The 13,352-nt window shown below is 43.0% G+C and overlaps 1 protein-coding gene across 2 annotated transcripts in view; it reads left to right on the top strand.

Annotated features, from left to right (window-relative positions):
• ABHD2 (abhydrolase domain containing 2, acylglycerol lipase) overlaps positions 1 to 13,352 on the top strand; it is a 39,510-nt gene that overhangs the window by 2,603 nt on the left and 23,555 nt on the right. For both annotated transcript variants that reach the window (XM_085233818.1, XM_003209525.5), the window contains exons 2-3: positions 7,016 to 7,097; positions 7,929 to 8,129. In XM_085233818.1, coding sequence (XP_085089944.1) covers positions 7,936 to 8,129 — 194 coding nt within the window. In that variant the 5' untranslated portion in view covers positions 7,016 to 7,097; positions 7,929 to 7,935. The remainder of the gene's footprint in view (positions 1 to 7,015; positions 7,098 to 7,928; positions 8,130 to 13,352) is intronic.

Here is a 13,352-nt window from a genome sequence, read left to right as displayed (position 1 = left end):
CTCTGTTAGCAGTAACAGCAGTGGAAGAAGTGTCATACTTTGCAGCATAGAGCAGATTTTTCATCTGCGTTTCCAGATTCACCAGGAAGCACCTAGTGCTGGAAATTTGCTTTTCTGCTGACAAATACTTGAGTTTCTCATTCTCATAGCTTCATTCTGTTTAGGATAAGTAGTAATGACAGCTTCCTCTGTCAGTACAGACTGAGCTCTCTGCTAACAACCAAACCCTTCTGAAACTTCTACTGTATGGATATTTGGTATTAAAATTGAGTGCTGAGTGCGTATGTAATCTGGGCTCCCTGCAGAAAGGGTCAGCAGTAACGAGTGACTGGATGCTAGTGCGGGCTTCACTGTTCACAGCTTATCCTACTTCTATCCTAGCTTCTAAACTTATTTACATCTTCTAGATATGCCTTTTCAGCACAATGCAGTTTGCAGAAAAATTGCACCAAGAGCATTCAAGTCTGATTGTTCCTAAACTGGAACACCCCGTTCTGTGATGTGTTGGTTGGACATATGGGAATGTGAAAAGCTTGTATCAGGGAAAGCAGATGCACAAAGCGAACAGCCTTGTAAGTGGTGAAGAGAAATTCCAGAGACCTGTGGTTGTAATATCCCTAACTCCCATTCACACTCAGCAGGACAGAGGGCAGTTAAGCTCTCCCAGCTTTAAGTTGTCGGTGACTGCTCTAACAGTTCAAAACCTCTGCTTGCTGTATTCAGCATTCATATAAAACCTGAGTGGGGGTAGGTATGTGTTGGTCAGGTCCTGTCTCCCTGTGTTCTGTGCTATCCTGACCCATTGTTTTGTTTTTGAATGCAATTATGTGAGTCAAACTTTCTGAGCATCAGCCTTCCTTCTGCCATGGGCAGTTTCAGGGCGAATGGCTCTGCACATCTTCTGGACGGCAGTGGAGCAGAGCTGCTCAACTGGGGGAAAATAAGCAAGTTTTTGAAGACTTCAGAGTGAAGTGGCACCGCTGCTTCTGTTAATGTTCAGGTATTGGTGTTTTCTAGCCATTTAATTCAGGATTGCTCTGGTTCCTGTTCGCTCAATGGATGGTGCTTCCCTGCTGTGCATCCAGACCGCTGTGCATGCAGCAGCTGAGATCTGCTTGGATTTCAGGCTGCTCTTCTGAGCTCTGACAGCATGGGGGTGGAGGGATCAAGCCTGAGGACAAATGAGGCTTTGACAGTATGATGCTGTCTTTCAAAATGCAGGGAAGGAATAGAGCAGATTCTTCTGGTGCTTTTCAATCTGTAATGCAGTTCATATTAGCTCACTTTACTGTTTGTGGCTTGGTACTCATAGTATTCCACTCTGAGTGGGGACTTTGAGGTTCTCTGCAACTTGGCCTTCACCCCAGCTTAATGCTGCCCACTGACACAAGGCTTACTTACTCATGCTCTAAGACTGCAGGAAGATGTTAACCAGTATTTTTTCCCCTCTCAAAGCTTCTACAAAGAGCTCTGCTTTGTAGTTCCATGATGCAGCAGTTAGGGTGTGTCAGAGTCCTAAGTCTCTTCAGTAACTGATGAATTATGTTTGCTTAAAAAACATAAGCCTTTTTGATAAGATAAGATGCAATTAATTGATTTCTATGGAGTCATCAGAGCTTTAATGGTCTTGTCTTAGTGTAACCTTGTATGCCAGGTGTGTGTAATAAAAGCTAATATGGTGTTTCTCAATGCATGACAAACAAGATCCAGCTAGTTTGCTATGTAGACTGCAGTATATGCCATCTTTCTCCTTACATAAGATGCAAAAGCTGCCTGTTATACAGCAGAACCATTCTGATGTGTTGAAGTGATGTTGTGAAGAAACAAAAGCAGTTCTGTCATTTGGTAGGAAGTGAAATTTGAGGCTCATTTGACTGTAAATTAACCTTTGTGGGGAAGTGAAAGACATGAGGAGTCTTTAGTCCTGTAGGCTATGGAATTGTTTTCAGGTATTTTCTCAAGCCAGCTGCCTTGGCATGTATGCCCTGCCTTCTGAGGTGCTTGGTTTCTGCTTTGAATGGGTTTGACTTCTCCAAGTCAAAGGGGAAAAAAAAAAGCTCCAGTTAGACACCTGTCTTTCTGGCTGCACCGATGCTGCCTCGTGTAATGAACTTTGGCCCTGTAGCCTCACAGTACCTCCAGATACTGTGCGTGAGCCAAGAATTGTATCTAGTGAAAAGGTCAATTTCCAGTGAAGACGCCAGCCAACAAATTCTTGTCAGATGGTGGTGTAAACACTACCTGCTGCTTTGTATGCTCACCAGCCAGCCAAATCCTGGCCTGGGTGCTGGCTTTGGCACAAGGCAGAGGGATTTGCACTGAGAGCTTGTGTGTGCTGTCCAGATACTGTTCCAGTAAGCATCCTTGCAAAAGTACGTGTCAGAATGCCCTGTTTGCTTGGAGATAACAAATCTGTCATGTGTCTGATGACAAAACTGCATTGGGCTTTGATAGGTGCATGATGTCTCTGGTGAGGGCTGCACTTTGCCTTTCTTGGTCACATCTCCTGAAAGTCTAAGTGCTCAAAGTGCTCAGCTGACTCTTAATGAATCCCTCTGTGCATGGAGGTCTGAAATTCAATTGCCTCTTTTAAATGGCCAGAAATGCTGAGGAGCACATCCAGATGATCTCAGCGTGTTCCTGATATGTTCTCATTAAAGCTACCACTGAAGATAATAGGTTCTGTGGTGTACCTGAAGTGATGAGGTTGGTACTGGTGTGGCCCTAATGTATTTGTACCCATGTATTCTTTGGTGATCTGAAAGTAGTAGAAGGCTTAACACTTTTTACTGAAAAAAAAATATATATTATATCAAAAGTGTTTGGTAGGAGACAGGATACTGGGTTGTCAATAAAGCTTGAAGCTTTTTCACAGTTCCTCTTAAATTCCTGTGTACTCAGGTAGCTGCTTTGCTCTCCAGCTGTTGTCCAGCATTTTACCAAACCTTACTCTGGCACCCTTTCCTGTCAAGAAACACTGCTTTAGGGTCTTTCCCAGATGTATAAGGACATATATTCCTTACATACATTTTCATCGGGTTGGTTTCTAACCACCTTTCTCTGCTTTAAACCGTTGGCTGAAAGGAAGGCACGCTGTGACACACTCCTCTATGCTTTTTGGAATGAGTTTTAAATAAAACGCTGACATAAAGCTTAGCATTGTTCCAGAACACTGTAGTGCCTCAAGTTCCCACCCTTTCTTAGTAATATTCCCCGTATTACAGGTCTAAGTACCCTGTGTGGTAGCACCGGCCCATAACTTCTGGTTTTATGGTGAATCTTTTGGGGGAGGCATTGGCTTTGACTGTTATTAAAGAATTTCCTGGGAATGTTCCCTAAGGAACTCACTTCAGCAACAGCCTTCCCCTTCTCTCTTCAAAAAAGGAAAAAAAAAAAAAAAAAAAAAAGCCAACCCTTACTTCTGATCTGACCTAGGCACAACTGGGTTTCATTTCTCTTGTCTCGTAGACTTGCTTTCAGAATCTTCTAAAGTGTGCAAGTGCTGAAACCAAACGAAACTAGTCTGAGATGTCTGAATTGTAGTGAAAAAAGAGGGCATTGCAATTCTTTGTAGAAATTTTGAAGGGGTAGGAAAGGGAGTTTTTCAATGCTTTTAATCTTTTCTGGGTATTCTTCAGTATTTGCTGTCAGCTGAGCTCTGAAAGCACTAGCGAGCTTGAGCACAAATGGTTAAGAGGGTATTTGGGAAGATTTTGTATCAAACTTCCTTCCTGGAAACTGAATTCCTTCAAGATTTTTCAGTAAATGTATCTGAGCATAACATAACTTCATACATAGTCCTTTTGCAGAGGTTGCCCATTCTTTGTTCTGCAGAGGCTTCCTTACAGCTGTGCCTTCACTTTAGCCCCAAGTGTTACCAATGCTTCGTTGAAATGAGTCCTCCAGGTTTTCAGTTCCTCGTAAGAAGACGTGAGGGAAGGTCCCTATGGAAGTGGCTTCCATCAGTGCCCTTGTTGGCTGTGCAGAATGCAGGGCTGAGTGCAGCTTTGGCGTGGGTGGAGGAGCTATAATGTAATGTAATGTAGCGCCCAAATCCTGCCTGTGCCTCCTTGAGTCATGGGGAGGAAGCGACCTCTGTGCCTGAAGTCTGCTCACGCCAGGAACACAAAGGTGTGCAAGTCTGGTTTGTTGTCAGTCATCACCTACTGTACGATGAAATATGCTGGTGATGGCTTTCCCAATACCCGGCACCATTCATACGTGAGGAATTTGCCTCAGCTCTACTGCCTTTTGGGGTGCTTTCATCCCTACCTGGGAAGAAATACATGGCTATTTTTTTCCTCATTATATATGCACAGGAGATGCATTCTGTTAACAGAAGTGCTGAAATAATTATTTCCTGATGGATTTCCAGCTTTTCATTCTATGCTGAAAGGGCAAATGACAAGGCTTCACCAATCCAGTGCTTGCTTTGCAGTGATTGATTTTTAAAGTTAGTCTTCAGTCACAAACAGGACTTCAGAATATTGATTGGAGAAACTGTAGCTCATTAGGGCTGTCAGGCCTGTAAGTGATTTATAAAAAAAAGGAGTTGTGCACTTCAGTTTCTTCAAAAATGACATCCTTGGCCCCAAGAGCTTCAGCTTCCTGGTACTTCTCCTGTTGATCTCAAGCCCCGTGATGGATGAAGAGGCAGGCTTGATTGCTTCCAGAGATGCACTCATTATGCTTTCATAATTTTGACTAGCTTGCTGAAAGTCAGTCCCGTGTTCTGTATATAGAAAGGCCAAATGTCTGTTTGTTCATATTAGTGCTGGCCCATTTTGAAGAGATTCAGGATCAAAATTTGCCTGGCTCAACGCTGTGCTTATCCATAGTTGTTCATAAACTGACAAGTTCATTGGGTCAACGCAAAAAGGGTTTAACGAAAGAGAAGCAAGGTGACCTCATCTCTGCTCATAAGTAGAGACATTTGATGTGTGTGATTAGAGGCGGAGAGCTCTCAAATCCATTTTGGTAAGCTAAACCCTTGCGATTTTAGAGCTGAGTGCTTTGGCTCAGCTCCTGCACATCTGCCCTGGCAGTGATGGGTCTGCCCAGGGCTTCAGACCCAGAGAGATGCTGGAAGTGCTGCAGCCTGGCCCAGGGCACTGAGCTTAACGATGTTGCCTCCTTAGAGTAGATTTGTTGTGTAAGTTGATTGCTGCAGACTGCTGTGCAGCTGCAGCAGCAATGCCATCTCAGTTGCTTGCACAAATACTCAGGTCTGAGCCTGCAGGTAAAGGTCCTGAACACATGAACCCTTAGCCTGTATTTCAGGTGTCTGCATCTACCTAAGAAATAATCAGTGATTTTGATTATAGACTCTTACAGGAAAAAATACTTGGTAGGCAGCACTATCCTCTTACAACTTGCTTATTTTCCTCTAGGCAACTCCAAGCCAGTACACTTTTTTAAGGTAGCAACAGCCAAAAACTGGTTATAGCAGTACTACACAAGACGTGTTTGTAATCCAAAGGCTGTGGGAGAGAGGGCTCTCAGAAGGGTGCAGGCTAGTTGGGTGAGTTACATTGAATCACTGGTACAAAATGCTGATGACTAATCATGCCCAGTTTTATTTTTAACAAATTCACTGGTGATGTAAGAGCTGTAAACAGCAAACTGGCTTAAGGTCCAGGTGGCAGGAAGGTCATAGGTAATATTCCTCTATTACTTCTCTAAATGAAGCAGTGAAGAGAAGATGCCAGCAGAATTTCCCTCAGTCGTAGCTGAGGAAGATGTGCTCATCACCTGGCAGGCACTGCTCAGGAGCACAGTTCTCTCCTGCTGTTGGCCATGAAGCCATCGCTGCGGTTTGCTGTAGTTTCCTGCTCACTTGGCTGTAGTTTGGTGAAGGCCTGAGCGTGGAAGCCAGGTAACGTGCTGCAGCTGAGCACTGCACTTGAACTCCTCATTGCAATGAATGATATCAATGTAATATTCCAATTACCAGGAGTGTGGTGCTTAATAGCCTACTCTTCTCTCTCCTCTCCTACAAAGCTTGGGACTGGGAAACCAAAGCTTTAGAGTTGTCCAATATTAAATATCTTCATTTTCTTCACCTTCTGTCCTCTCGCAGCACAGATACCAGACACTTGTGGCTCTCCAATCTGCTGATGATCAATAGCTGATATCAGACTTGTTTTCCTCCAAGGGATTCTGGTGTAGCTGCACTGAGTACAGAAAGTACTTTTGAGGCTTTGTCCTCCTGAGAGGAAGACGAGCAAGGCTTCGGTACGGCCTGTCTTGTTGGCATACCTTCCAAGTCAGAAGGAGCAGACAGTGCTGGAGCTGTTTTCTGGAAGCTCCACTTCCATATCAGCTCATTGTGCCTGTAAGGAATCCAGCTCTAATCGTACATATTGCTTGTGCTCTGCAGTTACAGGCTGAAAGCTCTCTCTTTTATTAGTACTATCACATTGCTGTAACAAGCCTCGGTGTGTGTGCTGCAGTGTTAATTGGGTGGCTGTATCTCAGCCTGCTGGTGCTTCTCACCTTCTTGTTGAAGTGTTGTATGTAGAACTTCTCAGAATGCGAGGGTGTGAACAGGCAGAAGCTGTTTACAAACTTCAGTCTGTAAGAGGTTGTGTAAAAGAAGCAGGGAACTTTTCAGTCTGCCTTTGCACTTTGGTAACAGTACCTTGTTAGCTCTAGTCTTGTCAGTGTGGAGAGGTTTGGGTAGCTGCTGTAACTGGGAGGAATGTCACCTCTGTCTGGAAGGTCACAGTCCAGCTTTCTTCTGAAGCTGCATTAGTTTTCATTACTGTTTTGTCTGTCCTTCTCATGAAGACATTCCTGTGCTGCAGATGGATTGGTGTGCTATAGGCAGCTGATCTAGACTGGCAGCTCCAAACGTAAGAGAGGTTTGCAGTGTGAGTGGGTCAGGGTTGAAGCGAATGCAGAAATCGGTTGATATGTCTGTGAAGGGACTGCTTGAAACTTTTGTGGTTTTCCCTTGTAACAGAGAGATGAAGCCTTTCTGCTCCTGATCAGCTTCTTTTCCTCCCTTTTGTAGGGTTGCTTGGCACGTGGATCCAGACAGTGAAGATTCTGCTGAGGACTGGCTATTGCTCCTGGTTTGAAGAAAAGTGACATTAGTAAGCCTTCACTTATCAGTATCTTTCTGGGGTTACCTGTGTGGCTGAGGGAAGACCAATGGAAGAGTGTGGATGAAATCTCTCTGTAATAACTTCATCCAGTTATTTGAACCAGGTGTTCAAAAGCAGCTAAATCAGTTCAAGTACTTGTTTTCAAACTGGAGGGATATTGTTATATTGCTTTTTTTTTAATTCTCCCTCTCATCCTTTCCTCCACTTCCTTTACTCTGAAGCCTTCAAAGGGATAGATTTTAACCTAGTCCTCCTTTAGCTGTGAAACAACAGCGAATTAAAAGAAACTCTGAACTCAGTGGCACATGAAGCAATCACTCCAAGACTCTAAACACACACAGGAGTTAGTAGCAATATTTGCATAGGGCTGCAGAGTTCAGGCTGAGGAACTAACCACAGTAGTTTTCTCAAGTTCTCCTTATTGAGACTTGAACGTCTTAGAAGAAATATCCACACTGTTAATATTCCTTTATAACCTGACTTTTCACTCAGCTTCTGTTTGAGTTAGGTAGTCTTGGCTAAGATCCCAAAAGCATGGACTGGCTGCAGTTTGACACCTGAGATGCTGTTACAATTCTAGTGCAGCCCTGATAGGAATAAATCTCCTTCCCAACTCATCATCCAATTTCTGTTCCTTGTGGTCAGGGTGTTTTGAGCAGAATAAAACAATCTTCCTTAGAAGTTGCTAGTCTGAGCTGATAAACTAGGATTTCAGTAGTTAAGTGATTAATGAAGATATCTAGTATAGTTTTGTATGCAGTGTGACAATTGATATTCATTTCCATTGTAGGAGGCTTTAATATGGCACTTTATCTCCAGGTTCAACATGAGTGTGATGTTGGAAACCCCCGAGCTGCCGGCAGTGTTCGATGGGGTGAAGCTTGCTGCAGTCGCTGCTGTTCTCTATGTTATTGTTCGCTGCTTGAATTTAAAAAGCCCAACTGCCCCTCCTGAACTCATCTACCAGGACTCTGCTTTGTCCCGCTTTCTGCTCAAATCCTGCCCACTGTTGACCAAAGAGTAAGTAGGATCTTTTATCCACATTGACTTGCGTTGTGAAGAGCTGCACTTAACCATCCTTTTGCCTACTGTATTTCATAAAGCTGGGTGCTAATGAGTGGCTAATAACCTGGCTGATGAATTCTCTTGAGGAAATGTATGTTGTAAGTTGAACACGTCATTGTTGTTAGCGTAGCACGTAGCTGGGGTAAGACCAAGTCTTGCTGGACAAAGGCTTTCTGTGGATGTGTGGAAAAGCATCTGTGCCTTCTGTATAGGGTCTGCATGCTGGTACTGCACTGTACAGCATGCTGCCTGTGGAAGCAGGTGAGGGATGGTTGCAATCATCTCTTGTTCCTGTTCACACACTCTCCATTCTAGTAGGAAGGATATCTGGCAGAGCTCATGGGAAGGAAACATTTTCATTGTGTGTCCATGCACTTATAATGAACGCAGGGATGGCTCTTAGTTTTAAAGTGCCTACTTTTATGTGAAGTGTATTAAGTTGATTGAAGACTATTGAAATCTATTACTGAGTAAAGCTCATCATCATAACCAGTTTGATAAAGTAATGACATAATGGACTGCTCTAAGAAAATCACTGTTAATGAGAGCTTGTATCAACTGCGTATTTGAGCAGACTGATCCTTGACCTCCCATTCTAGGACCTTCAGAATCACTGCAGCTGCCCCTACTTCACCAAAAATATCAAGCATTTGCTACAACTTGGTGAAGCTCTGGAGGGGAGGGTTAAGGACTTTGGTTACAGTATCTTTTCTACAGTCACTCTTTCCAGTCCTATTTAAAAGCCCTGAATGCACAACAAGCACTGAGTGCTGCCTGATGGACCTTCCTTTTAGATCTCCAAAGTCAAGCTGATTTAATGATAGTCATTGTAGAGGAGCTGAGAGGCTTTTAGCAGTGCTGTTAGGTGCCTTGATAGCATAAGGCATAAGATCTTAGGCCATAGGGTTTGTAAACTCTTAGAGAGAACAAAGCATTATCTCTTAAATATGAGCCCAAGGGGGGTTCCCTAATGCACTCTGAATTTGGAAGTAACATATGTCTGTTGAAGCCGAGCCCTGAAATTGAATATTGATTATTTCTAGTGCCCTAACTGTAAAGTAGTTACTTCCCTAGAAAATATCAAGTTACCAGAACCTTCTTACGTATCTAGATGACACTTGTCATCTAAATGTTGACACTCCAAGCTAGCATGTCTTTAGTCACTGAAAGAACAGGCATGAAGCTGTGCTGATTACCAATCTTGAAGGTATATTAATATCAGGGTAATCTTGGAAGCTTAGGTGAATGTGCTTGTTTTAAAGTAATTCAGAGTCTTTGTCACTTCAGTTTCAGCACTGTTCTCATTGCACAAGCTCCTAAGCAATATCCTATTGGAAACATGCTTTGGATTTCCACACAGTTGGAGAACAAAGCGCTCCTGAGGGAGTGAAAATGCAGAACATGTCTAAAACTTGTGGTACATCTGGTGTGTATTAGTTACGGGCAAGAAAAGCTTCTTGCAGAACCCCAGCGTGTTAATAGTGTGCAATCTCAGGCTGTTTGTTTTCAGTGGATAAACTCAGAGCTCACACTTGCTGACTTCTCTGAAAACTGCAGCCGTGATTTCCAGTACCTCATTCTTGGGCAGAATATTGCCAGAGAGATTTGTCCCACAGAAAAACTCTTTGGGGGGAAAAAAAAAGTCAATAAAGTAGTTGTTCAGTCTTATCTGCATAGCTGTGTTGAGAAAGGGGAATATAATGCTGTTGGTGTTTGAAAGGGCTTTCTGGAGGGACAACTCAGCTGTAAGATTGTTTGTGATTATGCTGTTCTGTTGAAGTTATCACCTTTTTTTTTTTATGCAAAGATTAAAAATATCAAAGAATGCCTGCTTATATGCATGAAAGTCACCTGGAAACTAATGGGGAACAAATGTATTTAAATTCCTGCAATTATGCATGAAATAGTTTGTAGGACTAATTAGGAAAACTATGTGGAAACAGCTTGTGCTGTACTCCACTGAAAAATCTTGTAAGACTTTGATTACTTGCTAATTATTCAGAGTGTTAGGAAAGCTGATTAAGCAGCTCTTTTCAAATTCTACCATGAAAGCAAAATAAGTAGCCCAGCAATCCCTCCTGTTATATCAGTGCTCGGTTTGTTGTAAGATCCCCCACTGATTCTTCTGTACAGCTGGAAACTGGCTTTTAGACGTGGTCTGTTCGGTGCCCTTATGCTCAAAGGAGGAAGGGTATTAAAAACTGGGTGGCAGGGAGAAAGCAGAAACAGGCAAGGCTGTTCTATATGTGCAGCTATTGAAAAATAATTGAAAAACACTTTTCTGTTGGATTTTATTTTCCCCTTATGGCACTATCCTTACCTCTGGACTTGCTGAATAAATTGTAAACAGCATCATTTAGTAAGCCAAGTGGTGGTGGGTGAATAATTCAAGAGCTTTGGATAGTAAAACTGCCTGGGATGGCTGTGAGCCAGGTACCTTGTATTTGCAGATGCTAAACTGCTTCTTACAATTCTCTAAACTGCTAAAAGCTTTCTACATATCTCATAAACAAAAGACTGTTTCTTCCCAAATCGGAAGGAAGTTTCGTCTCTTTATTTTGCTTTCTCAACCCCTGCCCAGCTTTCTACTTTGACCAAGTGAAGTAGCATAATCAGACTTCTTTGTTCTGCTTCTTGCTTGAAACCTCTTTGATATTGGTTCAGTTATTTGTACCCTCAAACCTTCAAATGTCCACTGGCTGTCTCCTGTTCCTGCCTTTCAGATCACTACAAAAGTCTGCCATCTCTCAGTCCTGTAGAAAACGTAGCATGGGCTCCTTTGACTTGTGAAGACAAATGTGGCCTGTATCTTCCGTGCTGTGATAGAGGTTTTTTTTGCTGCACCCAGTTCTTCTGTCAGGTGTATTTGTGTACACTATTCCTGTAGAGTTATGGCACAGGTATCATCCTTATGGAAGAGAATTGCTTCCTGCACACATCCTTAATGCAGGCAAGCTCCTCAGAGACTGCAGCAAAGGACTGTCAGGCCTGTTAGTAAATGCTGTTTAAGATCCATGGCAGACTTTTCTTGTCCATTATTTGCACAGTGATCTGTACTAGATAAGCAGGCAACTTGATACCAGAATATTCTTTTGGACTGTCCTTGCTCTTCTGTAGGTGCAAGGAGAGAAGCAGTTAGAAAAGCTGGCTTTGGGCTTTGTTCTGTTCCTCCATCCCTATAGCCTGATTCCTGTCAGCTCCTTAGTGCTCTACCCTGGGTGAAGCACTTCCAGGAGAATAATAAACTGAGAACAGTGTTCCTACTGGAGCTCTCACAGGTGAACATGCTGAGAGGCAGAGAAGGGCAGCAGCTCCCAACAGGTTAATTGAAGCATTCTCCTTAGGGAGAAAAGTAGCCTTGTGGGGACTGAGTCCATGCTGAGTGTTCTGCTGTGAAGCAATCTGGCATTCTGCAGCTCTCGTCAGCAAGGATGATGTGCTGTAACACCCATTCACTGTTTTGACTAAAGTACATCTTGCAGTCACCAAAGGCCGAGGAGGAGCATGTTGTGCTCTTTCCTAAATAAAAGCAGTCTAAGCTGGGGAGGAGATAACTTAACTGAGGACAGCTGTACCTTTAGGTAGGCTTTATACAGTTATTGTACAATGCAAACAGTTCTACTCCACTTATGTTAGTTTCTTTTTTAGAGACTATGGTGACGTGGAAGTCCCAAAACCATTTTAAAATCAGGCTTGTAGGTATTTGCTGTGTATTCCATCACACTGAACAGCCTAGATGAGCTGGTGCAGAAAAAGCTGCTTTCTACATATTGAGGGAGAAGACTGAACCCTCCGGACTCTTCAATTAGATTTCTTGATTGTAAATTAATTGCTTTCCCTAGCATTGGAGACAAGGTTCAAGCAAGGCTTGGTTTGTAAAGCATCCTTTAAATTCTTCCAGACAGGTCTGCCAAGGGGAAAAAAACAGCCAAACCCCTGTTGTAATGCAGGAGGCAGTTCTCCTGATGTGCACAAATTGCAGACTTTCTTGCCCTTGGTATCCAGCGTACATCAAAGCTGATGGAAGAGTTCATGTTTAAAGTGTTAATCTCCTCAATTGAAATGAAGTAACACTCCAGAAATAAGCTTGTTGCTGAACTTCTGCTTCAGTTCTTTGAGGATCTGAATGCTGATGCTTGCTAATAAAAATAGCTCCGTTTTTGTGTTTTGTTTGAGCTGCTTATGCAGCTGCTGCTTTCCTAAATTCTGTATACTGGGAAACATACGTGCTCTAAAATCATAATCTGCTCTGACCTTCACTAAAACTTAATCTACATGCACGTATTGGAATTGTTTTTAATCTTAAAATGCTAGGTGGAGATTTTTTAAACACCTAGGTTCTTCTCTTGCTCTCTGCTGTGGGCTATCACCTATCAAGATGTGGGGATGGGTTTTACAGCGAAAATGAAGCACTTGGAGCTAAAAAAGCTTGCATTTGTTGATGCATGTTTATGTAACTGGGTCTGAATTCATTTGGCTAGCTAAGGCATGTGACATGATGAATACAGAGTTTGCTAAGATCAGTTTCCATAACAAGCAACTGGCCACCCCAGACCTGTTCTCCCATCTACCTTCTGCTACAGATTCCAGTTACTGAAATCCCTTTCCTAAAATTCATAGCTATTGAGAACCTTAATGAATTGCCTTAAATGCTTGTCTTTTCTTAGAGTACTTGATACCTGTTGCAGCTCACCAAATCAGAATAGGAAGAGCACTGAGATCAGCTGCCTGTGGACACGCAGCCTGAGCCTGGATCCTCACATCTGTGAACAGCTTTGCTGGATCACAGCACACTGGGGAATGCATAGTGAATCACGCAGTGAAACTCGCTGTCCTGGGATAATCCCTACAGGAATGGTGTTTTACCAAAGCCACTTTGGTTTGTAGCAGGCATTAGAGAGAAGCTGAGGAAGTCTGTCATGTCCTTGAACACTTTTCCTGCTAATTACCAGTGATTGAGGGGAGCCACCTGCTTTTGAGTGAGAGGCCCTTGTTTGAAATACATGGTTAAATTTAGCAGTCATGATAGCATTTGCATTAAAATCTAAAGGCCGAGGCTTGGATGCTCCTTGAGTCACTTGCCTTTAAGAGTTCAGTCAGCATGGTATCTAGCTCAAGTTTCCATGTGTCACATGCTGTTGAGCTTGTTTGCTTAAGGTAAGCCATAGGCAAAAGCCT

The sequence above is a fragment of the Meleagris gallopavo genome, chromosome 12 (assembly GCF_905368555.1).
Source record: "Meleagris gallopavo chromosome 12, MGAL_WU_HG_1.1, whole genome shotgun sequence".
Taxonomy (NCBI): domain Eukaryota; kingdom Metazoa; phylum Chordata; class Aves; order Galliformes; family Phasianidae; genus Meleagris; species Meleagris gallopavo.
Note: the sequence above shows the minus strand (reverse complement) of the source record. Positions and strands in the feature narration are given on the sequence as shown.